The sequence below is a fragment of the Hyalella azteca genome, unplaced genomic scaffold, assembly GCF_000764305.2.
Source record: "Hyalella azteca isolate HAZT.00-mixed unplaced genomic scaffold, Hazt_2.0.2 contig7612, whole genome shotgun sequence".
Lineage (NCBI taxonomy): Eukaryota > Metazoa > Arthropoda > Malacostraca > Amphipoda > Hyalellidae > Hyalella > Hyalella azteca.
The window spans coordinates 115324-141643 of record NW_025937733.1 but is presented as its reverse complement, the minus strand read 5'-3'; the positions used below and the strand labels follow the sequence as shown (position 1 = coordinate 141643).

At 39.3% G+C, this 26320-nt stretch overlaps 1 protein-coding gene across 1 annotated transcript; it reads right to left on the bottom strand.

The window, feature by feature from the left end:
• Positions 1 to 480: 480 nt before the first annotated feature.
• Positions 481 to 26320, bottom strand: LOC108682989 (serine/threonine-protein phosphatase 2B catalytic subunit 2; the record flags this gene model as incomplete). Its single annotated transcript, XM_018172261.1, has 11 exons — positions 25963 to 26320; positions 14650 to 14853; positions 13266 to 13390; positions 12445 to 12556; positions 12022 to 12034; positions 11594 to 11621; positions 10835 to 11052; positions 10017 to 10110; positions 9022 to 9148; positions 7528 to 7608; positions 481 to 510 (listed from the first exon to the last, which is right to left on the bottom strand). Coding segments are annotated over exons 1-11 (1204 nt in total), but the record flags the coding sequence as incomplete, so codon positions are not given.

Sequence of the window (26320 nt, the reverse complement as noted above, 5' to 3'; positions counted from 1 at the left end):
ATGACGTTCTTCGCTGGGAAATTGAGTTTTTCCTAGAATTGGTCTAGCTGTAATATCATTAATTATTGAAAATGTGAAAACCCGTCAACTACCTAGCGAAATATTTCCTCAATACGGCAACAGGCAACTGTCTCCATATATTGAGAAAGTACTGAAAAACTTGAAAGAAAAGCAAGATGCAAGTTAGAGCCAGCACCATTTATCACATCTTTCTTATGTCCTCGAGCTTGAATCAAGACAAAATAATTATAACAGAGGACAGGATGGGAGAGGAAACAACAGAGGACAGGATGGGAAATGGAAAGGGTAGGATAAAGTATAGGCGGAACAAGGCAGACAAGAAAGTGCAAAGGGAAGGAACGAACGGAAGATGGAGGAACGGAAACACCAGTAAAGCTTTGAACATAAGGACAGGAGAGATAAGGGAAAATGAGTAATGGCAGTTGGTGGAGACGCGAGAAGCAGAAAAGAACGACTTACCAGGTGTCACAATGACTTGTTGAATAACAACTGAAGTAGATGCCGGATAACAAGAGGTAGTAGAAGTAGTAGTAGTAGTAGTATAAATTGTGGTAGGGGGTACAAAGTAGTGTGGGCAAGTGAGAGTAGGAGCAGTAGGCAGCAGTAGCAGCAGCAGCGGCAGTAGCAGCAGCAGCAGTAGCGGCAAATGACGGGCAGACCAACACGAAGGAGAAGGAATAAATTCAATGAAAGTGAAAGGAACTTTCCCCAATTCAATGAAAGTGAAAAAGTGAAAGGAACTTTTCCCTTCCGCGGCGCTAACTGCTCTCCCGCCCCAACACCGGGCAAAGCACCTCAAGCCCCTCAGCCACCAACTCAAATATATAACAAAAAATAGAATTTATTTAGCTTTTAGTAAATATATATAAAAATATGAAATATATAGCGGAATATAATCTAATAAAGTAAGGAAAACTTTAGGGAGCAATAGAGGTACTAGATTATTTGCTGGCGTTACTTCTTGCATTACAGAGTAAAATATTTGTGTGGAAAACATTTCCACCGAATGTTGATGTAGTGCGGAAATTTAATGTTAAGGTTACCCATAGTAACAAAATCTGTGCACAGCATTAAAATGATCGTAATTGGACTTCATTAAAGCTTTATATTTCGAAATTAGATGTTCGTAATCGGTAGTTATCGCATTTTAAACATGTGTGCTAATCGTATTTTCTCACTTAGTCGAATAATCGTGATAAAGAATTTTTCTTTTAAACCATTCTTTCCTTGCGCAAAGTAAACTCGTCGTAACTATTTTCAGGAAGTCGTCTCAAAGAAATGTCTTTGCTTGAAGCCGAATTCAAAGTTTAATTTTAGCAATGGGCATGGATATCACTCTGGATAATGGACATTACACTGTATAATATATATCACTGTTCAATTGCAAAGCAGGTAATCAGTTCACCATGGACCTAGCGTAACCCATTAATATAAAACCATTATAAAGCGAAACCCAATAAAAGAACGGCGTTCAGAGAGGCTTGAGAAGCTTTACCCGTGCCCACACCAACCAATACAACACCGATTAAACAGAACAATGGCCATTACATTAATATAAAACTTAACTCAACCAAAATAATAATACGTGTACACAAAAATAAAAAATCTGTCCCAAGCTCTCACCATCGATAAAGAACATTAATATGTACAAAACAAATTATATTAAGACTGGAACGAGGGCAATGTACCTAGAAAAGAGTATATCGCAAAAATTATCAATAAAAACAATGAACATATTCGTCAAAAGAATGATGTGTGAATGGTGTAGGTTGATGTGAGTTTTGATGTTAGTTGATGGTGAGATTTGCTTAGACGTAAATGTAGTTAGTTCATTCGTTTGATCACTTCACATTTGAAAAACTCACGTCTCAAGCAGTTTTTAAAATTTTAATTATATTTTACTCACAAAAAAAAAAAAACGATGATAATTTGAAAACCTAGACGCGTTTTGCATCATCTCCAGTATCTTCAGTCTTAGGATACATCAATTATAATAAGATATAAATGACACATAAAATGTAAAGAGTGAAAGTCTGAATGAACGTTATTTTTGTATATTTCGCACACTAAGCGGACTGGTACCCAGTATGTAGAATACTTATCTGAGTTACGGTTATTTTAGGCGACGTAAAACAATTATGAGGAAAATAAGAGGAGAAATGTTCTTCAATAGAATATGGAGAATACAATCTACCAGTTAATTGGCTACCGTAGTAATTTTAACGCGTCATTGCGTATCGATTAAGCAAGAGTGGCTGCTGAAGAAACTGTATTACTTGAGTAAGTTGGAGCTTCATTAAATCACCCAAACGACACGAGTTGAAGGCCAACTTTAGAGGAATTACGATCAGGTTTTCTAAATTTCAATATCTTGGATACGTGCAAAAATAATGGCGATAGATTTTCTTCAAGTTATTTAACCATCAAATCCTGTATTATGCATTTTAGTTGATTTCGGAGCAAAAGTTTTGGATTTTCGAGCGACTTGATTGACGCTTGTTTTGATTGAGATGTTTGATACTTGATTTGTCTATCCATAATTTCCGATAATGGGCCTTCAATGTGGGAAGAAGGTAAGTCTGTGTTAGCTCACGAAGTTACTTCACAAACAAGTTCCAGACAAAAGATACGGAATTACAATACTCCAACTTTAAGAGGGAGAGATGAGGAGAATCAATGCTACAGACAAAAGAACGAGAGTAACTTTAGCAAAACGGATTTCAATTAAGTTATCAATCAAATATCAATTACGCCAGTTCCTGGCGCTGAACATGAATTTATAAGAACGAAAAAATTCAGTTTTTGATTTAACATTTTTCATTCTTGACGAAGTTTATAAAATTTTCCTTTTTTACTTTGATCTTAGTGTGTAAAAGAGTCCTATAAAAAGTGTTTGGATGGAAGAGCGTTTGTTGCTGTTGCTGCTGTCGAAATGGTGCGCTTGTGAACAAGTATGTAAATCAGTCATAATAATTCTAACTTCTTCTAGTTACTTGAACGATTCTCAACTACAAATGATAAGAAGCGATATGAGCGATAGACGTTATCAGGAGCTACCATCAAATGTACAGCAGGAACAGCACGCGTGTGCTCTCTCCATATACTTGGGAAGTCTCGTGTAATAAAATAAATATTCAATTACATGTACTCGTAAATATCATGAATAATATTCTTACCAAACTCTCAGAAAATTTATTAAATTCGGATAATTTTAGTAGGAGTTTGTTCAGGTCCTAAAACCAAATTTTCCGTCAATGGAAATATAGAGAAGTTTTTCAACGCAACTCTTGCATTCAAGTCTGTACTCGACGTTACTGGAGATGCGTACAAAATTTCAACCTGATCAATTATTTCAGGAAAAATATATATATATATATACCGGTATATATACCTACTCGTTTATCTCCTAAGCATCAAATGTGAAGAAAATGCGAGCGAATTTGAGGGGAAAAAAAACGTGTGAAATTGTGGCAACGATTGCGACTGTTGTCATAACTAAATATCAGTCAGGGGATGAAATGCTACGAAAACTCAGGAATAACGTGAACACAATAACTGAAAGTTATTCAGTGCAACAACAAGGTACACAGCGGAAGGCAGCGAGGAGAAGGTAGAAGGTTTGGACGAAGATCTACATTCTACCACAAGACGCTACAGAACTTCATCCAAAGCGACAGCAGCAGCAGCAACAACATAAAGTAGTAGTAGTAGCAGAAGTAGTAGTAGAAGTAGAAGTAGATGTAGGACTAGTGCAGCGCACCAGCTCTTAACTCAAAGGCCGCATGGTCCACGACCTTGTTCCTTTCGACATCCAGCAATGGCTAAATTTCAAACTCGTATCTCGTTGTTACTAATCTATAAACTTCCAATCATGAAATTCGTACGTTAATTACTATATTTTTATTTCAGAAAAAAAATTCCCTCAATGCAAGGGCAATGATGAAAATATACATTTTTTCATGAAAAGTTGGCAAATTTCCTCAATGCAAGGGCAATGATGAAAATAAATCATTGCAATTGCAATAGAAATAATGGAGCGTGCGGCCTTAGTGTGTTGGAAAGGACATAGGTAGCTCTGCCATCTCCATGGTAACTCTAGGATAAAAACGCTGCCTCCTTACCATCCTCCCCTTCATCGTCAACAGTTCAAAGAAAAGAAAAGGATCACAATAAAAATATCAGCTGCGTTCCTAAAAAAAAGAGAAAAAATTCACGCAAAATTCTTGTAAATAACAAAGTGTCGTCAGAGACCTGAATTATTATAAAAATACAAATTTTGGTTAAGATGATGTTAAGTGAAGGTAAGGTAGAAGTGAGTAATGCTTTGTTATGGGTGGAAACAACTAACATTTCTTCAGTGTCGACAATAACGTTAATATGAGAGCCGGACAAACAGGGAAAAAAGTTATTGTGCTTTGACAGAAGTGTGAATTAAAAAGATTTGTTAATTAAAGAAAGCATGAAATAGATGAGCATCTTTTTCACCAACTCAGACAAAAGCTTCGATCTTAAGTCATACAAATGATACACATCCATTCATGAACTTTCCTTTAACGGTCTTAAACAAGTTCATACTTTGAAGAATTAGCGATGAAAATACGAAATATTCACGAAGAGAACAAATTCCGCGTTATAGAGTAAATAATGAGCATACAAAAGAAGGACGAGAATTTTCTACTGATAAAAAAGCGGTGATGAATAAAGATAAGAAACGGCATGAGCAGTGACGGCAATGTGGACGTGACGGGGCATGCAAAAACTGCCTGCAAACTCCTACAACTGTGGCATGAGTTGCTTCATTCGCTCAGTTTTTTCAGCATTCACCAGCATTCATTGGTCATTCACCAACATACTCTGACCATCCACAACCAGTAATCCACCATTCATCCACCACCATTCTCTGGCCATCCACCACCATTAATCCACCATTCATCCACCACCATTCTCTGGCCATTAACCACCAGTAATCCATCATTCATCCACCACCAGTAATCCATCATTCATCCACCACCATTCTCTGGTAATTCATCCACCACCATTAATCCATCATTCATCCATCACCATTAATCCAGCATTCATCCACCACCACTCTCTGGTCATCCATCACCATTAATCCAGCATTCACCCACACACGCCAAGTTGGATGCACCGCAAAAGAAGATGGATGCACGGTAAATGGCGCAAGATGAACAAACGAGATAAAAAGAAGTCAAGACCAAAAAAGATACGAAAGAAAGCAGGCAAAAGATTGCTGCTTAAAATCTTAGCAAATATAACGTTCATAAAATGTTTAGATTTGATTAATAGACATTATTATATAAATTATTAGACATACGAAACAGAGACAGTACGTAAGGAAGCTCAGCCGTATCGTCTGCCAGTTTTAATTGCTTTTCTCTAGTGTCCAACCATAGCATTAATTTATCAAATGGTCCATATAACAAACAATTATTGAAGTCTATAATAAAATTCTTAATACAAAGGGTAAGGAGCTTTGTAGGTTATTCTTGTGTTAATCCGCGTAGCTGCAATCGAAATCCTCCCTCAATTTATATGCATTTTCAAATTCAAAAATGGAAAAAATAATGCGACTTCCGATCATATTCAAATTAAATCATATCCAAAAAGAAAATGATCTCAGGATAAACAATTCTGATTCGTGTAATCAAAATAACAACGACAGTAAACATATTGTATTATGAAAGCTTTCATCAATGAAAATGGTTTTACGAACGATAATTGATTGAAATGGTTTTAATTTTGAAATGGTTTTACTAACGATAATTAGAACGTGACAATAGCAAATCTGGCAGACGTTACTACAGCTGAACTTCCGTACGGCGTCTCGACCCACAGACATCAGAATATAAAGGAAATAATGATCATAGGAAATGAAACAATCTGGGCTCTGAAAGAACAATGTAAAAAAATATTAAATATTATTAAATACCATTAAAATATTCAAGATCATGATAATTTGTGGTTATTTGTTCCAGGCTACCTGCTGCTGGCTGACTACAATATCGAAGTTTCAATGAAGTATATGAAAATACACTCATAGAAATAAGCGAGACTTGTCCAAATACGCTATATGCTACGACCGCTTCTTGCTTGTACCACGTGTATCAAAGCATCAAGGTTTTGACATTATGACATATTTATTGTTCTGAGTGAGCTATTCAACATACTTAATCCAGCAACTTATTAGCAGCGGGAAGCTTGATGAATTACAAATTTAATCTTTATACAGCAAATAATTTTGATTCAGTCAGCATGAGGACAACACTGGAGTTCACTCGGAATACCAACTTTCGATAAGAATAAGAAACATTGAATAATAACGACGAAAGCCGCTGGGCAACAAACGATGTAAATGATGAATTGCAGCATTGTTGACTTCTGGTACATCATCGTATACCACGCAATGTGACTCTTGCTCATCAATGATACCAATTGTAAAACAACCCGCCAGATATCAACACCTCAACTCGAGCTAACAATCGCACTCATGAATAATTAAAATGGAACATTACATTACTTCATTAATAATTACAATCCCATGAAGGCAATGATGTCCAGATCTCGATAGGACGGTCGCAAGAACCCTCCATCAGGCTTTGAAACGCAAGCAATAAATTAGAATAAAAATCCCCACGCGTTTCATTGATTATATATACATAATGAATGGCTACTACCCTTATGCGGCTCCAAAACATCTCCAAGGAAACGCAATGCGCGTAAAAGTTACAATAAAGGTGTTTAGAAAGAGGTAACGAGACCATAAATATCAGTTCTTCATTCAACGTTACTGCAGGAAATGAAATCTTGACCCCTTAGATGGCGCCTAAATCTCAGCTTCTCAACCCGAGGGACTGTAGCAAATGCTATGTGTCCTATATACCATAAATTTCAGTACGTCAACCCGAGGAACTTTAGTTAATGCTATATTTGTCTTACGTACCATAAATGTCGGCTCTTCAACCCAAGGAGCTAGTGCTATATTTGTCCTATATACCATAAATGTCGGCTCCTCAACCCAAGGAGCTAGTGCTATATTTGTCCTATATACCATACAGCTCAGTTCCTCAACCCGAGCAGCTGTAGCTAATGCTATACGAACCCTATATACCGTAAATTTCAGTTCCTCAACCCGAGTCTCAACCCAAGGAGCTAGTGCTATATGTGTCCTGTAGACCATAAATCTCAACTCCTCAACCCGAGTCACCGCAGCGAATGCATTAGGTTTTATTCCAACACACCGACCCTAGACACCAGACTCCTCAAGCTTCAAACCAGCGATAGAAAGCCACTAACAAAACCGTAAACATGACTGGAAAAATCCAGTGATAAGCGGCAAGCGAAGGCACCGGACAACCAGAGTTGATGAATGTAGGGGACCAGGAATATTGCAAATAATGATGAGCACCAGACGCCCTGCAGTTATCATTGTAACCAATAATAAATAATAATAAAGAGCAATAATGGTGCTGGAGTGGAGCGTCTTACCATCCTCAGGTGAGAGATCGCCTTCGTTTGTGAGCTCGTCGTCTGAGCAAATACTCAGCACGTTCACCAGCATCTCCGTCACTGCAAACAAGAGGATGTGTTATTTGTATATTTCACCATTGATTTGTCACTTAACTTCTTCAAAAATGATATTCAACCAAGAGTTTTCAGAGCATTTTCTCATTTATGGAAAGAAAGGCGCTATTGAGCTCGTCATGTTCCTCCGTTTGTCCGGTCCGTCCGTCTGTTTGTCCGTGACTTCACGGACGGACGAGAAAATGCGCTCTCTGTCACTCACTGCAGTGAGTACCGAGTTAGATTTTTTAATATAAGCGCACACCGTGACACGCATTAAGAACTGCACATAACCACCGACTAGGCCTTGATAATGACAAGCTGCTGCCTCACAACGACGTCCATCATACACGTCCACACCGATAATATCGATCTTATCTCGTCTGCCCACTTAGATCGCGGAACGTTCCAGGCCAGCGCCCTACGGCCCCTGCACCCTTCATTTCCCATCGTCTTTGTTTATTTTGGAGGAAGCCCATAAAGGCTAATTTTTAATCCAGATTTGGTCCCCTTGTGGCCACCCGATTAAGGGAAGGCATCATGCCTCCTCTTACTAAGCAAATGCAGTGATTTTCCGTTCGCGTCATAAAGGCAGCTTTAGGCAACAGGATTCAGGATCCTGTTTCAGGATCCTTAAATTTGTACCAGGAGGACCGTACGAATGTAACACAACTACCTCTATCAATGTTGACCGCAAGTGAGCATCTAATTCCAACGCCTTGTAAGAAGCCTGGCTTCAAAGTCCTTATCGCACAGCGCTGACCCAGCTTCCCTCTAGGGCCCTGCAGTTCCCTAGCAGCCTACACCTCCAGGGTCAAACGAACTCCTATTGCTGGTTGCCCTGAATGAGGGAGATCCCTTCCAGTCCACACAGCCTGTACCCTTCCCCTCAACCCTTAGCGCCTCGTTACTGTGGGACAGTCCTCGAGAGAGAGGCGATCTTTTTGGTAACCATCCCTACGTTCCCTCACCTCCCCTCCCCCGTGGGCCATCTAAGCCGCCCGGCGCAACAAGGTACATCAACCGCCGTTTTCGTAAACGTCAATAACGCGTCTAAATAATAATTATTACATGCCAAAGTGAAATTTTGTCATTGCCATGAATTCTCCCCGCTTTCGTCTTGAGAACACATTGGAAAAAATCAAGCAGCACAAAGAAAATCAAAAGTATCAATGGTTGTAAATCCTTACCAATTGACCTTTTAGTCCACACATCACTTCACATTTCAGTAATTCACCGTTCATTTGTAAATGATTTACAGCAGCGTGAGTAGCGTAAATGTAAAACAAAGCGCATTTCGCAGATAAATATATTTACGTAGGAAGCGAAATTCTTATTTAAATCTATTTACCTTTGAAGCGTAATTTGTAGATAAATATATTTACTTACGAAGCGTAAATCTTATATAAATCTATTTACCTTTATCGCCGACGAAAGGCAGACTCCATGTGAAGACATCCATGAAGTTAGGTAGCCAGTACGGGTGTGGAGAGCAGTTGAACTGTCGAATGTTCATCACGTTGTTCTCGTACTTCAACACGGCAGCCTGCAACACAAATACTGTTCAGCTTTGAGCTGTTGAAGCATTCACCTGCATTCATTGGTCATCCACTACCAGTAATCCACCATTCATCACCACCATTCTCTGGTGGTGGATGAATGTTCAACAGCCTCAGTTCAACAGCCTCGGTTCAACAGCCTCAGTTGAACTATCATTGAACTAACCTTACAAGAAAAACATTAATCATGATACGAAAACCTGATTGCGCGAATACCGAAGACGAACTGTCATGAAATAATCAATAAAACAAAGTATTCTAAATTTTTATTTTGATTGCGACTGCAGAAAGATGTTGCAGAGCAGCACTACGTATAAGAGGCCTTATTATTGATATGTTGTATAAGATAAGATAAGATAAGATAAGAGACCTTATTATTGATATGTTGTATAAGATATAAGATAAGATAAGAGACCTTGTTATTGATATGTTGTATAAGATAGAAGATAAGCTAAGAGATCTTGTTATTGATATGTTGTATACGATATAAGATAAGAGACCTTGTTATCGATATGTTGTATAAGATATAACATAAGATAAGAGCCCTTGTTATTGATATGTTGTATAAGATATAAGATAAGATAAGAGACCTTGTTATTGATATGTTGTATAAGATAGAAGATAAGCTAAGAGACCTTGTTATCGATATGTTGTATACGATATAAGATAAGATAAGAGACCTTGTTATCGATATGTTGTATAAGATATAAGATAAGATAAGAGACCTTGTTATTGATATGTTGTATAAGATATAAGATAAGAGACCTTGTTATTGATATCTTGTATAAGATATAAGATAAGATAAGAGACCTTGTTATTGATATGTTGTATACGATATAAGATAAGATAAGAGACCTTGTTATTGTAGACGTCCAAGTAATTCGGTGCCGAGAATATGGTGATGAGGGAAGGGAAGCCAGTCGTTTGACTCTTGCGGTACATTCGATAGCTGCGCACAAAACACACAATAACAATAAATACATACAAAACTACGACATTATTATATATATGTTTATATGTTACGTATATAGTATATATATTGACATGATGTTATAAATATACAACCATATATTTTCATTATTAAAATAACTTGAAAATAAAAACTCTTGTGTTGACCCAGAATTTTGGGCATTTTGCAGCCGTTTGTTGAGAAATAAGATTGTACATTTAGAATAATGCCAATTACGAAGAAAACAAAAACAAACGGCTTTGTAGTACGCTCGTATGGAGGTTGTTACATTTGAGGTTAAGAGGCAACCATCAAATTTACTGAGAAAAATCACTTGCAAAAATAACAGATGGCAAAAAAATGGCGGTTATGAGAAAAAATATGACTCAGTACTCACTGCGGTGAGTGACAGAGAGCGCATTTTCTCGTCGACGAAAACATGAAGTCACGGACGGACAGACGGACGGACAGACAGATGAACAGACAGACGAACAGACAAACGGACATGGCGAGCACAATAGTGCATTTTTTCATAAATGAGAAAATGCGCTAATGAGGGAGATCCCTTCTAGTCCACGCAGCCTGTACCCTTCCCCTCACCCTCAACCCTCAGCGCCTCGTTACTCTGGGACAGTCCTCGAGGGAGAGGCGGTCTTTTTGGTAACCATCCCTACGTTCCCTCACCTCTTAAATGAGAAAATGCGCTAAAAAGAAATTGGCTTACCCAGCATCCTGCGCTTCATGCGCCCGTATGATGGACAGGAGGTTGTTGTGTTGAAGGAAGTCACAGCACGCCGCATAACTGTAGAAATACGAGCATCCGCGTACAGAATTGTGGCTGAAATGCTCGGCGTTCTTCTCGTTACCGAACTCCTCGAGCGGGTCCGACCACAGCAGGTCGCACATCGGCCCGAACGCTGGGGGCTCCTTGAATCGGTCCAACTGCAATACAGTCACTTATAAATATCCAGATATATCAAGGCAACAAATTAAAATATTTAGAGATTATGAGCATTGTATAATGAATGCAAAGAAATGAGCACATCGGCCCGAACGCTGGGGGCTCCTTGAATCGGTCCAACTGCAATACAGCACTTATAAATATACAGATATATTAAGGCAACAAATTGAATCATATCATATATATCATATCATACATATAATCATAGAGATTATACGTATCTTCACTTGATGAATGCAAAGAAGTTAAAGAAATAAATCAAAATCTACAGAAATTATCTCATGAATCATTAGAATGCAGATAAATCAAGGCAACAAATTGAAACATATAGAAATTAAGAGCATTGTATAATGAATGCAAAGAAATGAGACCAATAAATAAAATACACCCAGAACAAAATCTAGAGAAATTATGTTATCAATTATTAGAATGCAGATAAATCAAGGCAACAAACCAAAACATATCGATGTACATGACAGTACTTCAATTGAAAATTGAGTTTTCCTCTAGAATCGGTCTAACTGTAATATCATCACATAGAATTAAAAAACTGAAAATACGTCAACAAGCAAACTATTTACCTCAAAATCGCAACGGAATAACTATGAACTATAACTAGGTATGTAACTATAAATTGAGAACGTACTGAAAAAAATGTAAAATGGGAGCTCAGTTTATTACAACTTCCTTATGTCCTCGAGCTTGAATTACACAAAATATAACTCAGTACGGTACTCACTGCAGTCAGTGACAGAGAGCGCATTTTCTCGTCGACGAAAACTTGAGGTCACGGACGGACGGACAGACGGACATGGCGAGCACAATAGTGCATTTTTCCATAAATGAGAAAATGCGCTAAAAATAATAATAATATAGATGATGAATATAACAATAATAATAATAATAATAATAATAGTAATAGTAATAATAATAATTCCTGCAAGTAATACTGCTTTATTTTACCTGCAAGTAATACTGCTCTTTATTTTAAATGCAAGTAATACCTACTGCTTTATTTTACCAGTACATTAGAAAACTTAATGTTTCCTGAAACTAAAACCTAAAACTAAATCTTTAGCTGTGATTCATTCAAATTTCGCCTGAAGTCTCTACTCCAAATTATGTTTCACTTAAAAAATTATACCAAATATTTGCAACCTAGAAACGCGAACATGCTATTAAGATGAGACTCAACATCGTCGTTAATTAAATAGAAACATTATAATTATATTCAACATGAACGGAAACAATTTTATAACCAAATCATACAATTCCAAATATTAACAATTACATGTAATAAATAGCAGCACGTATGATTACGAAATAGAGTAATTTATGATTATTATGGGATTATAAGAGACAAGTGTACTGACACTCTTGTTTAAATGTGAAGTATTCTGTAAGATGCCGACATTCGTGGTTCCCTCTCAAAAGATACAGGGTTGTTGGATAGCATATTTTCAACGCCCACAGACATAGCACACACTGAAAAAAATATACATACACATTAGTACAAGTGCAATCGATTTTTCGACAAAAATCTCTTCAAGAAATAAAGTACCGGTGCCTATAACATTTAACGCGATCTTAATAATTTTGATGTCTACAAACACAATCAAAACTCTTTCAAAACTGGAATATTATTCATTAATTTGAGTAAACATCAGTTCTTAACTGTTCCTCGTTTAGTAACACTAATATGACATAACATTTCAAATGTACGTACCTCAATATTGATAAAAAGAAAATATTCCCTGTAACCTCCTGACAGTCCATTATATAAGAATTCATGATACGAAAATGCGCCATGAAAGAATATTTTTATCACGAATCGTATGCTAATGGGACATGAATAACGATAAGGCAAATAGACGATGTTATTATGATAACGATACTGAATTTCATGCAGCTTTATATATTTTTTTCATTCCATGGCTGACCAGCTGGTTAAACAACTCAATTTTTATTGTGAGGCATCATCTCACAAGGAATAGCCTCATCTCACAAGGCACGGCCTCACCTCACAAGGCATAGCCTCATCTCACAAGACATGGCCTAACCTCACAATACTTGGCCTCACCTCACCAGGTACCTGCAAGTAACACTGCACTAACACCTCACAAGACATGGCCTCACCTCTATATATATACGGTATATTCTAAAGCAGCCTCAGAAGACTTAGTCATGACCTCACCTCTATACTAAAGTAGCCTCGGTCAACATAATCGCCTAAGAAGAGGTATTTGGTGGAGCTGGGCGGTCCTCCGACCTCGAACAATTTCATCAGGTCATAGAACTGGCCGTGGATGTCACCACATACTGAAACGAAAAGCTTCATCAGGTCATAGAACTGGCCGTGGATGTCACCACAAACTGAAACAAAAAGCTTCATCAGGTCATAGAACTGGCCGTGGATGTCACCACATACTGAAACAAAAAGCTTCATCAGATCATAGAACTGGCCGTGGATGTCACCACATACTGAAAGAAAAAGCTTCATCAGATCATAGAACTGGCCGTGGATGTCACCACATACTGAAAGAAAAAGCTTCATCAGATCATAGAACTGGCCGTGGATGTCGCCACATACTGAAAGAAAAAGCTTCATCAGGTCATAGAACTGGCCGTGGATGTCGCCACATACTGAAACAAAAAGCTTCATCAGATCATAGAACTGGCCGTGGATGTCGCCACATACTGAAACAAAAAGCTTCATCCGGTCAACAGGTTAAACACCGTGCATTGTTCAAATCCCAATTCATCTAACCATTCCAATGTATATTTAAAATGAATTTAAGCAGTGAATATTATAGTCAGATTAAAAGGCTGCATGCCTGTAATTGTTCAATAAGTAAACTCAACCGTGTGTTCGAAATAAAATAACGCTGTGTGTATTACACACATCAACAGAGGGGATGCCTTTGATAGTACAAATTGATCTTAACGTATCTTTGAAATAATATTTCGATATCTTACTAAGTCATTACCCGTATAGTAGAGTTCCCTACAACATGAGGACCTCTATTGAATGAGACATGAAACTGATCGAGAAATGATTATTTATACGTGATGTATACGATAACCCCTACAATCAACAGGATATTATAATGAGTAGTAATGAGATTACGATGGAAGCGAAATAAAATTAAACTCTGTTTAATTAAGATAATAGTAATACGGTAGCATAGTTCTAGGGATGTATATAACTCAAGTTTTGAGCTATAAAATAGATCATTTTTAGCAAGAATGTTTTTGTGAGGGTCATCCATGATATTAGTTACCAATGAGTTGTGTTCCTCAATGAACTTCTCTCCAGGCTGATACCGAACAGTGAACACCGCACTCTCAAGAATACTTACGAGTTCGTTACTCCCTCAACTGATCACTGACGGTTTTTCGAGCTAAATACATCAATCATTGACGAGAAATCAGCTTCTACGTGTATTTAGGCTGCTACTTGTCCTAAAAACTACGTGTACTTTCAAGAGCCTCTATGTCGTCACCTGTTACAGGAGCCTCTATGTCATCACCTGTTACAGGAGCCTCTATGTCACCTGTTACAGGAGCCTCTATGTCACCTGTTACAGGAGCCTCTATGTCGATCATAGTCTTCTCCTGACGCAGCAATGCGGCGCCCTCGTTGATAATACGCAGAGCTGCCGACTCTTCGATGCGGCCTTCCAAGATGAAGTGGTTCTTGAGCCAGTCGAATTTTGGTTTACCAGTCTTGGGATCAAACACCTCAGCGCAGGTCATCTTGTGAGAGGGAGGGAAGGGCACGCCTGCACATCAAACAAGTACCAATTAGCGCTTATCCCTGGTAAACTGCAATATATCTGATCGATAGTGAACAGTAATGCGATAAGACTTCATTGGCTTGGGAACCTAAACAAATATTGGATCGGCTGAAAACAGTAATAAGCTAGGACAATTTTCATTGGCATTGCAAGCTAAAAATATTGGAACTGAAAACAATAAAAATGCTTGAGAACCTAAAAAAAATATTGGATCGACTGAAAACAATAATGCGCATAAGACATCATTCATTGTGTTCACTTTTCCCCAACCAGTTGGTGATTCCGTCCTTTTAATGTTGTTATCCCAAGACATCGCAAAACTGTGAGCAATTCAACAAGTATTGCACAGGGAGAAGTGCGAGCAAATGATGATAGGGCAGAAACATATCATTAAGATTGAATTGCATAGATATTTCACAATGCCGCGTGTCAGATTGTAAGATAATTGTGAACAGAGTAGGAAAGAGTTGAAAAAAACAACACAAACTGGTATTGAGGGAGAGTGTATACGCAAGATTAAAATGGATGATCTAAGAAACATTGAACAACGCTTATTCTTCCGACAGACACAATGATAAAATAACTATCTCCTGCGACTATAATAACAACGAACGATACCAGTAGCATGGTGCCATGAATGCAAATACAGAAATTATCAAGTGTAGAACTCTAAGCTTCGTTGAGTACGGGAAAAAAACGCTGACGAAGAGAATGAAAGATTGGAGGTGGCCAGACCGTCAATAGCTGCTATCAATGAGCGGTTGCGATAAAGGCGAAATTGATCAGACGAGCAAATCCGAGGCATGTGTATAGGAGACGCACCGAGGACGACGTTGATGCACGTGAGCATGCGACATCCTTCCGTCATCCAACTCCTTCATCAATAGGTAGTACCTACACAGCTACACTGACAATACTCCTTCATCAATAGGTACCTATACTGACAATACTCCTTCATAAATAAGGGGACATTAGTAAAAAAACGCAGGTTATCATAAACAATAGGTACCTACACTTTTCTACCTCCATCATCTAAACATACCTTTGCTTTCTAAACTATCAACATCAATATAAGTACCTAGGATTTCGTAATATTTTCACCTCGTCACAGGACGACAATAAGCATATTAAACCATACACAAGCCACGTCACCATTGATATACAAAGACTAAATAAAAACATCCAACCATCCATTACCCGCGAGAAGTTAATAGGTACTAACCCCAGACAGTAATTAACCGCAGCTTTATAGGAATCACTTATCTTGCTATAATCATTTATTTACGCCTGGTCGTCATTTTTAATTGCAATTAAATGCATCCTCCCAATGTTTTTTTTTCATTTTTCAATTACGACGTTCATATTAATAAATTCATAGATTTAATAATTGACATCATAATTGTATCATTTTTCATCATCTCACTATACGCAGACAAAATATTAGTGATTTGCCATAAATGTCTTCAATCTCAGGAGGCGATAATAAGAAATATCTCTGATTGATTTGTGTCTAATCGGACACTATTTCCGTCCACAGACTTAATAACTTATTCATAAGAATGTTGTGAAAGTATTTAAAACAATTTTAGTCAGATCGACTAAAAACCGAAACTAGGATGCATATGAGAATTGCAATCCATGCAAAAGGACGACCAGCAAGAATTAAAATGGCGCGCATATTCGGTAGAACATAATCATATATTGAGCATGAGGTATCAAACAGAAGCTTCTTCCATAGCACAGCAGACTCGGGGCACTTTAGCAGACGTCTACAGCTATAATGCAGAGATGATCCATTAAAGGAGAAACTCTGACGCGAGAGTCCGGTTATTCAAATTTTTTTTTGCTATTAAAAGTGATAGATTTAATTGACAGTATCTTAGTGTCTGTTGGGACGGCATCGACGCCCGGTCTCTAGTAGGAGTCTGCATGATGCCTTAGTTTCCTTAGTATTTGTTTGGGACGTAGCAGTCCCAGGCCACGATGGATCGCCGCCACGATGGATCGCCCGACCATATTTTGCGACGAAACACACATTTTGTCCAGGACGAATATTAGTGAATAGGAATATGACTGAAGCACGCAATACAAAACAAGTCCCGCACAATTATGGTCAGGAGAATAAGGTGCGCCGTCAAAACAGGTTCGACTTCCCAGCCTCACATCTAGGCGCTGTCACTCCCTATTCAAAATCGGCGCCGCGCCACAATCGGCCTTTTCCTGGCCTTCAAATCATCACCGGGGCAGAATGATGTTTAGCTAAAACCTTCCATACATTCATCACGAATATTTTGTTGAGAGTTCCGACAAATTAATTTATAAAATAGGCAATGCGATTTTATTTTTCCGCAACCCAATTAAGCCGTTTCGTGTGAGTATACTTTTTGCTCGAGACGGACGACGGATTACTATGAATTTAATTTATTTTCGAAAATCTACCTGCATGAAAACCATTGTGGCGCTCAAGGGGATACTCTCCTAGGAATTCTTGTGAACGAAAATATAAATTGCTGAAAATGCTCGTATATAAAAAGCCACTTCAAAGAGAAAGTCGTCACGAAAACAAGAAAACACAGGCGGCTATGATGATTTTAGACCATAGAGGTCCTTCAAACGAGCGTTAATACAGAAATTGACCATTTAACACATAAATAAAACATTGAATGGAAGAACTCAAGTTAAATGGCTAACCGTGACCTATGAGGGCAACGGCTGAGAACGAGCTCCACGCCACCACACGCACCACAAATTACGATGGATAACGAGGCAGTTTCATGGTAAAAACGGAATATTTTCAACTATGAATCTACTTGGAGCTTAGCTAGAGAATAAAGTTCTTTAGTAAATGCATTAACAATAGAACTGCACAGTCGTAGTAGTTTTCTCGGTTATTTCGTAGTAGTTTTTACGGTTATAAAATTGGTAATTTTTAGAATGGTAATTTTTTTAGAATGAAAGATTCAGTTCATTCTATGTTGCATGCTTATTTCCACCCAGTGAAGTGCAGTTGTAGACAGACACCCAGCCAGAGAGAGAACACATTTAAGCAGCAACTGATCGGATCAGTTCAGCTTCGAGAAGAGAAACGCGGAGAAGATCGGATTACAAGGCCTAGGACATCTGCCTCAATCAGCACGACACAAAGGCAAGTTAGGGACAGGTGAATACAGGAGTGCTTTATAGTCCACGAGACAGACATTCAAAAGGCATGGTGAGCGCAGCGATCGGCAAGATTGCAACAAAATCTAGGCAAGATTGCAACAAAATCTACGCGCCTGACGACGACACAACAACACGAGATAATAGCATTGGCACAGCCGTAATCCCTATGAAGCTGTCACGCAAGCCATATGTACTTTTGAGGCACGCGTAGGCGAAAATTTACAGCTCGCCACTCACAGATTACTTGGCAAGAATTGTGACTTTAGAGAGTTGAGATCATAAAATAATATGCGTTTAAAAATTACTTTTCAAAGACAATTAACACTTCTAAAGAGGCCAGTATCTTCGAAGTTACAGAAGTACAATGAATTTTCAATTTAATTTTTAAGTTATAAAAATTAGTTCAATATATATAAAAATTAAATGTTCAAAATTATTTATTCTATCAACTGATTTATGCATTGTCTCCGACTCTACGCAAGTGTGCAAAATTTCAGATCGATTGGACAGGTAGAGGAGTGTTAAATATCGATTATAAGATTTGTTGCGGACAAACAAGAAGTGAAGTTAAAGAGAAGTGTTGTTATAACAACGGCAGGTATTTGGGCGTGAAAAATCGCGTGTACATGATCGATTTTGGTAAGAATCACATTATGCTGCCTTAAGCATCAAAGATCGATGTTTGGAAATACATCGCTCAATATTTTGTCATTTCGAGTTTTATACTCAGAAATGCGGAACAGAGTTCTGTTTCTATTTCCCGAACACAGTGTAATCCACAGTTGGAAAGAGCATTTTAACTTGGATAAGGTTTGCTCCCAGTACATGCAAGAACACACGAGACATGCAGACAGTGATAGACAGGAACACTGAGACGTGCAGACAGTGACAGACAGGAACACTGAGACATGCAGACAGTGACAGACAGGAACACTGAGACATGCAGACAGTGACAGACAGGAACACTGAGACGTGCAGAGTGACAGACAGGAACACTGAGACATGCAGACAGTGACAGACAGGAACACTTAAACGTGCAGACAGTGACAGACAGGAACACTGAGACGTGCAGAGTGACAGACAGGAACACTGAGACATGCTGACAGTGACAGACAGGAACACTTAGACGTGCAGACAGTGACAGACAGGAACACTTAGACGTGCAGACAGTGACAGACAGGAACACTGAGACATGCAGACAGTGACAGACAGGAACAATGAGACATGCAGACAGTGGCAGACAGGAACACTGAGACGTGCAGACAGTGACAAACAGGAACACTGAGACGTGCAGACAGTGACAGACAGGAACACTGAGACGTGCAGACAGTGTTGGCCACTGCTGGCAGCGCTGACAGTGCCAGCAACTAGTGGCGTGCTGGCCACTGCTGGCAGCGCTGACAGCGCCAGCAACTAGTTACCCGCTGACAGCGCCAGCAACTAGTTACCCGCTGACAGCGCCAGCAGTGCTGGTATCTCGTACTTCACATTTCATGACGATACCTACCACAACTATTACCACCTAAGTAAATACTTTTCGCCCTTTCGTAAAAACATGATATATTATAGAAAGCATTAAATAATACCGTTTACAAAACAGCGAACAATTGTTAATTTAAACGAACAGAACATAATGCGTTTCAAACTAGTATAAAATCTTTTTCGTTTAAATTTTGCGTTTTAAATTTTTCATTGAATTGGTCCAACTGTGACCAAAACACGTGCCATTTCAAATACGAATACGGGAGCAAGCGAAGCATTTTTTCACAGCATTACTGCCTACATGACTGGCAAAAAGTGTAGCGTCAATACCGGTAAATGCCGATTCGGCAATCTTGTCGATCTTGTACTTTTTATGTCTTCACTTCATCTATAAATTCTTCATGGTTATGAGAAGCAGCTCTTTTAGCACAAAATACCAACACCATTGCAGTTGAGAACAGGCCTGATTAAGATCAATAAACTGGTCAACTCGAACGATCAGTTTCGGCAAAGGTTGATAATAAATTTGATCAAGACGGAAATCAGAGAAATGCAGCAAGAAAGAGAATGAAGTGTGCCAAGGGTCGCTGCTGCATTCCTCGCCTCCACCACTCGCCCTCAGTTCGCAGCCGTTGGAATTCATGCCAAAGCGATGAGACTGTGAATTGAATCGCAAGGTCTAATTCTCGATGCGCTCAGCCTGCATTTTGTTAAGATGCGAGGCAGCGACAGAGCGGCCCCACAGCAGACTCTGCCTTCGACCCTTTGTCTAGCGTAGTAACTCTTGTTACTAGGCCTCGATACACGAATGACATTGACAATGCACCCCAAGACAAAGGGTTTAATTGGACTGTCATGTACCACCTACGACTGAGCTGTTTTTTAATATAGCGTACGGCAAGCATGGCAAGGACATTAGACAAGCCATGCAAGTGATGAGTGGTGTCATACACTCTGAAAACGACGGGTAATGTCCTAATAGTTACGCACTTTCTAACCACAGCACGAGCCGAACACGCACGTAGCAGGCAGTTTTGCAGGGCGTAACTGTTTTGTCAGGCATATTTTTACCTACAAAAAAGCGAAAACTGTACAGCTACCTAGACATTGTCTCACTCATATCTTTGAGTGTGGCGCAGGGACATCTCGGTTGAAGAAGTCCGCAAATAATTATTTTATATTGAAATTACTAGCCGTTAACTACAAAATGACTCTGAACTAATTTTAAAAAGCTTAGAACTAATTGAAGCTCATGTTTTAAAGCTGCAGAACTAATTGATATCCAAATTTGGATATCCATACAACTGTAGCAAGAAACACAAAGGGTACTGATGCAAACGAATTAACGGTACAGATACGAGAAATTTGAAGCTCGTGTCAAGAAGGACGATGAAACGGTTACTGGAAATTATTTTAATGATCATAAGTTTGCCGGTCCCGTTGTGTATATTTAAGCTGTATATGGAGCAACAAAATTGCACCAATATTATTGCATATTGAATGAACACCGGCAGTCGTCTACTACTAATGGCAAATACCTGCACTGGAGCACCCCCGAAAAATAATAGACACCATAAATTGTATTTTGTAGCTTTGCCAAAATCCACACTAGATACAAGTGACAGTGGCGGCTTTCTACTAACTTCGTAATTCATAGCAAATAATGTAAATAAATAACTGAATACTAAAACGCCGGTTTGAATAGGAGATCTTAGCATGTCATTGTGAAGTCTTTATTATACTATCGCACCGTGAAGGAATTACGTACTAAACGACTGTACAGAAGCATCATTTCATGGCGCGATAAGCTCGTCTGCACACGCCATCATAAAAAGTTACAGCTAAATTGGCGGTATCGACCTATTTGTACGACTTTTGAGAACATCGTTCATCATATTATGTAAGCTCGTTTAGTGATAGATGGTAATGCGCACTGCCCGGCGATATATTATCTGCACATACAAAAAAAAAACACTAACAAAAATATGAAGAATTTAAAAGCAAAGAAAACGGCCAAAAAGATCACCATTTCGTATGAGAAAAACCGTTCCAGAGTCCATCTCCATCGTCAGTTCAAAATCCAAAACACAATTACAAACAACTAGCAAACACAAAATCAACTTGAAGATATTAAAATATAAATTGTAACGAAAACAAAGGAATGTGGTGAACAAGAGCAGACAAATCTATCGTTTATAAAGCGTGGCTTTCGTATTTGCTCTTCTTTCCATGGTTTGCACTCCGAATTTGATTTTTTACGCATTACTTTGTCACCAAATGGGTTTCCGTCGCAATTGGTATATACCTACTCAAATTACAAAATTTTTTTCTAAGCAATATTCTGAAGTCGTTCCAGAACGTGACAGTGGGAACGCTCTTTATTGTTCATTTCCTTACTATGGTCCCGCATCGGAGACTATGGCAAAAGAGTTGAAAGATTTGTTCTCTAAATGCCCCCCCTCCCCAAATGCAAATTTTCATATATTGCTGGTGAATAATTTTAAAGTCGGTTCTTTTTTCATGTATAAAAATAGACTCCCTGTTCCTATGCGATCGGTCCCCTACTTTATATAGGTCCATAGTTGTGTGCAGTGCACATCTGCGTACGTCGGTATGACAGCTGGAAATTTTTATACTAGGCTGGCGGAGCATAAAGGAAGGAGTTTTAGAAAAGGGAACCTGCTTGCGAATCCCCCTCATTTAGCAGTACGCGTTCATGCCGAGCAGTGCAACGTCCCGGTGTCCGATAGTGATTTAGAGTATAGCCTCTACAAGCGGTTTTTCTGACCTGCGAACTCTAGAGTCCCTGTATATTTTTAAACAAAAGCCTAGTTTGAATCCCGCCTGCAGTTCATATCCCATGGAAATTGTAAATAGATAGATAGGTTTGTCTGCTTATGTTTACCTCATTCTTATTTGCTTTGTTATGAGAATTCATGGTTTAATATATTCAATGTGAATTTAAGTTTGCTAATTGTTGGTGCTTGTGTTTTAAGTTCGTGAACTGACGATGGAGTTAGACTCCGAAACGTTTCTCGCATATGAAATGTTGCACTTTTTGGCTGTTTTCTTTGCTTTTAAATTCTTGATAAACTTGAGCTTTGAGCAATCAAGTGTTCTTAATTCTAATGAAATTATACATTGTACGCAAAAAGTGTAACTGTGTCTGAAGACGTTTCACTTAAATTTTACGAGTTGTTTTGAATGTACATAAAAGTTTCTTGCGAATAACCAATAGTCTACACTTCATTCGGAAATGTACATTGAATTAATTGAATGCTTATCAATTGAGCTTTTTCTAATAGATCTTAGTCCCGCCATCGGCATGCATGATGGAAGGAGACCACCTATGGACGAATTAAGCATGGCCTGCTAAAAAGATCAGGGGCCGCACTATAAATAATAGTCAATAATTTTCATCTCCGTCAGGCAATACTGACGGCTTTTCAAGCTAAACCCAACAATCACCGACAAAAAATCGGCCGTTATGTGTACTTGGACCGTTGCGCGTATTTTGGCCGCTAAGTGTACTAAGGCCGCTACGTGTACTTTAGCCACTACGTGTACTTTAGCCGCTACGTATTGCTTTAGCCGCTACGTGCACTAAGGCCGGCCGCTACGTGTACTAAAGCCGCTACGTGTACTGTGGCCGCTACGTGTACTAAGGCCGCTACGTGTACTAAGACCGCTACGTGTACTAAGGCCGCTGCGTGTACAACGGCCGCTACGTGTACTAAGGTTGCTACTAAGACCATCACGTGTCCTTAATAATAACAGTAGTCTAGCATAGCGGGTTTTGAAAGTACTGCCCCTGCAGTTCGCCGCGACGCGTGTGTGATGAGCCCCCGGGGACGGAGGCCGCCGCCACTCACAAGGTCACAGCGCGTGCCGTCCACAAAAACTTTGGCAGCAACGAGACTCGCGACGACGCTGCTTAGCCCGCCCTGCATGCTGCTCATGCTCTCCGCTACAAGCCACGGTGCTACGGCCTGCACTTGCGGCATACCTTCCTGCGCGGCTACCCTGCATGTTTACGTGCAGGGATTGAAATCTGACTGCGGATCTGTTACGCAGGGGAGGGATCTTGCACAGTCTCCCCCTTCTCTCGTTGTGATATGTCTGAATCTTGAAGGTCTCGCTCTCGAAGTTTGGACTGATACGTTCCAAACAAGTACCAAGATTAACAAGTGCCAAGATCACATGCGAGCCACGATCTTACGATCTAAACAGGTTATCATTCATACTTACTGGGAGTATATAGTGAACTATTGAAGTATCGCCTATCGCCATGCATAATGTCGGCATGAGACAGTGATACGAGTGAAACTAAAGTTTTCCCTTAAACCTTTTTTTCATTTCATTTATCGTGCGGCCTTGCAGCGGCACGAATAAATTCTGAAGCATTAACACCACCGGTTTTGGCTGACACTTCAGCGCTGTGGTCGCCACATAGCGAGAGTGCATGCGATTCTTTGCTAGTGCCCAACGAGAACACAACGATACAAGGGCACAAAGCCCGCGCGTACGATGACAGTTTCAGTTGCATCGACTTCCTATACTCAGACGCATAGTGCGTAAAATTCTTCACAGACCCGAATCGCTCAAGAATATCTTGAGTTTCACAAGCTTGAACACAAGCTTATGTTACTTTTCTTGAAATTTCTCAGTCATAAGATTGGAAGTCATTAAAAACTGCAGCTTTAAGTTATGAATTTATAATTGGCATTATTGAGATGTAACGATTATGAACTTCTGAATGACATATAGGTTACCGGTGAGTACCAATGCTCCATGCACCTGACATGAAATTATCTGAACTTCAAATCAAACAAAATCCTTGCGGCATTGCGGGGCCCATAAAACGGAACTCAGGGTTCATTTCAACGCCATTAGCAACCACATAAACCGTGACTTAGAGTTACTTAAAATATTAATTTCAACGCGAAGGCAACCACACTATTCGTGGCTAACATTAGCGAAAACATCAATTATAAGGACATATCAACATAAATCATGTTTTTGGATAGAGAAAATGTTCCTAATCACGATACGGTAACAAGAACCTTGGGTTAGAGTTGAGGGAAACGTAATTGAAATGCAATGGTGACCACGTTAATTATGATGGGGCATAAAAATACACGTGAAAATAGAAAGAAAAAGGCGAGCATGAAAAAAGACACTACATCAAATTCAGGACTACGAGACTCGTGAGTTGCAGGTGGTGTACCAGTCAATTGTTTACCACTAGACATTTTTAAAAACAAAACCCGGATGAGGGAAAATAGATGTGAATCTACGCCAAGCATTTAATGCTCGTAAACTTTTCACAAAGAAAATATATAAATAATCAATGGATGATATTGGCAAAGGAACAACCTGATGCTCGATAGATCGTATTTATCGGGATGATATTGGCAGAGAAACAACCTGATGCTCGATAGATCGTATTTAGCGAGCCATTTAGCTGGCACTACGTTCTCTTGCTTGCCAACTCGTCCCTTGTTCAAGAGCTTTGTTCTAGTCAGTTCTGTTGTGCATACTATTAATGTAGTACCAAGAACAACATGGAATCGAATCCAGTTCAAATATTACTTCTCTTACGTAGAGCCTCGAATTTCAACTGTGAATTTAAAAAAATAAGTTTACGAATACATACGATGTGCAAACGAGTCATTTAAGATGTGCCAAAAACGGCATTTGAAATGCAGTGATTAACATCATTCGTACCATAAGCAATGCAAGGGATTATTTACAATAAATAACTTAAAAAATTGTTGGATGATCAACCAGTGGCAGCAAAGCAGGGCCAATATACCATGGCCAAAAAGCAATGTTAATTAATTATCAGTTTATGTGATAATACAACGAGCAGAGCAAGTATTGCAACAATACTCAAATGGAAAAAGAGACGACAAAACACTATACAAACAAGTGATAATGATGAATCTAGATCATGTCGCGCATTGATAGCTTAAACTTATAAAGTATTAGAACATCATGAGGACAGCACTGTCGTGAGAACAGCACTGTCGTGAGAACAGCACTGTCGTGAGGACAGCACTGTCGTGAGGACAGCACTGTCGTGAGGANAGCACTGTCGTGGAGACAGCACTGTCGTTTAGACAGCACTGTCGTGGAGACAGCACCGTCGTGGAAACAGCACTGTCGTGGAGACAGCACTGTCGTATAGACAGCACTGTCGTGGAGACAGCACTGTCGTATAGACAGCACTGTCGTATAGACAGCACTGTCGTGGAGACAGCAGCATCTTGAGAAAACTAGAACTCAACATGAGCAAATAATTTGACTGTATGATCAGCACAAAAAGAGGACCATACCATAAAGAAATAGAATATATTAAATAATCACCTCGAGCACCAGTGCACACCATCACCACCAGATTCGACCACCATGTCGGTCGGCTGGCAAGCTCACTAGATCGTGACTCACCATGCCGAGGATCTTTCTCATCGGCGACTTCCGTCGCACCCTCGTCGCTGTCTTTTCTGTTGTCACCATCTGTAGGATTTTCCTCTACTTCCGTAGGTTCAAAATTCTGCTGCTGTTGCTTCTTCTTCCTCTCCTCAAGACTGAGTTTTCTATCGCTAGCACTCTTCTCCATGTCTCACACTACACTGCAACACCTGACCTACACACTTGTTCAAGAGAATGCTTTCTCGTCTTCTGGAACCTGAGCTCACAAATAGGATGCCTAGACAGAAGACCTCTGACGCTGCTTAGATAGCGCGTAATTTTATAGAGATGCGATACGCGCAGACTTGAATCCTGTATAGTTGTTGAAATTTAA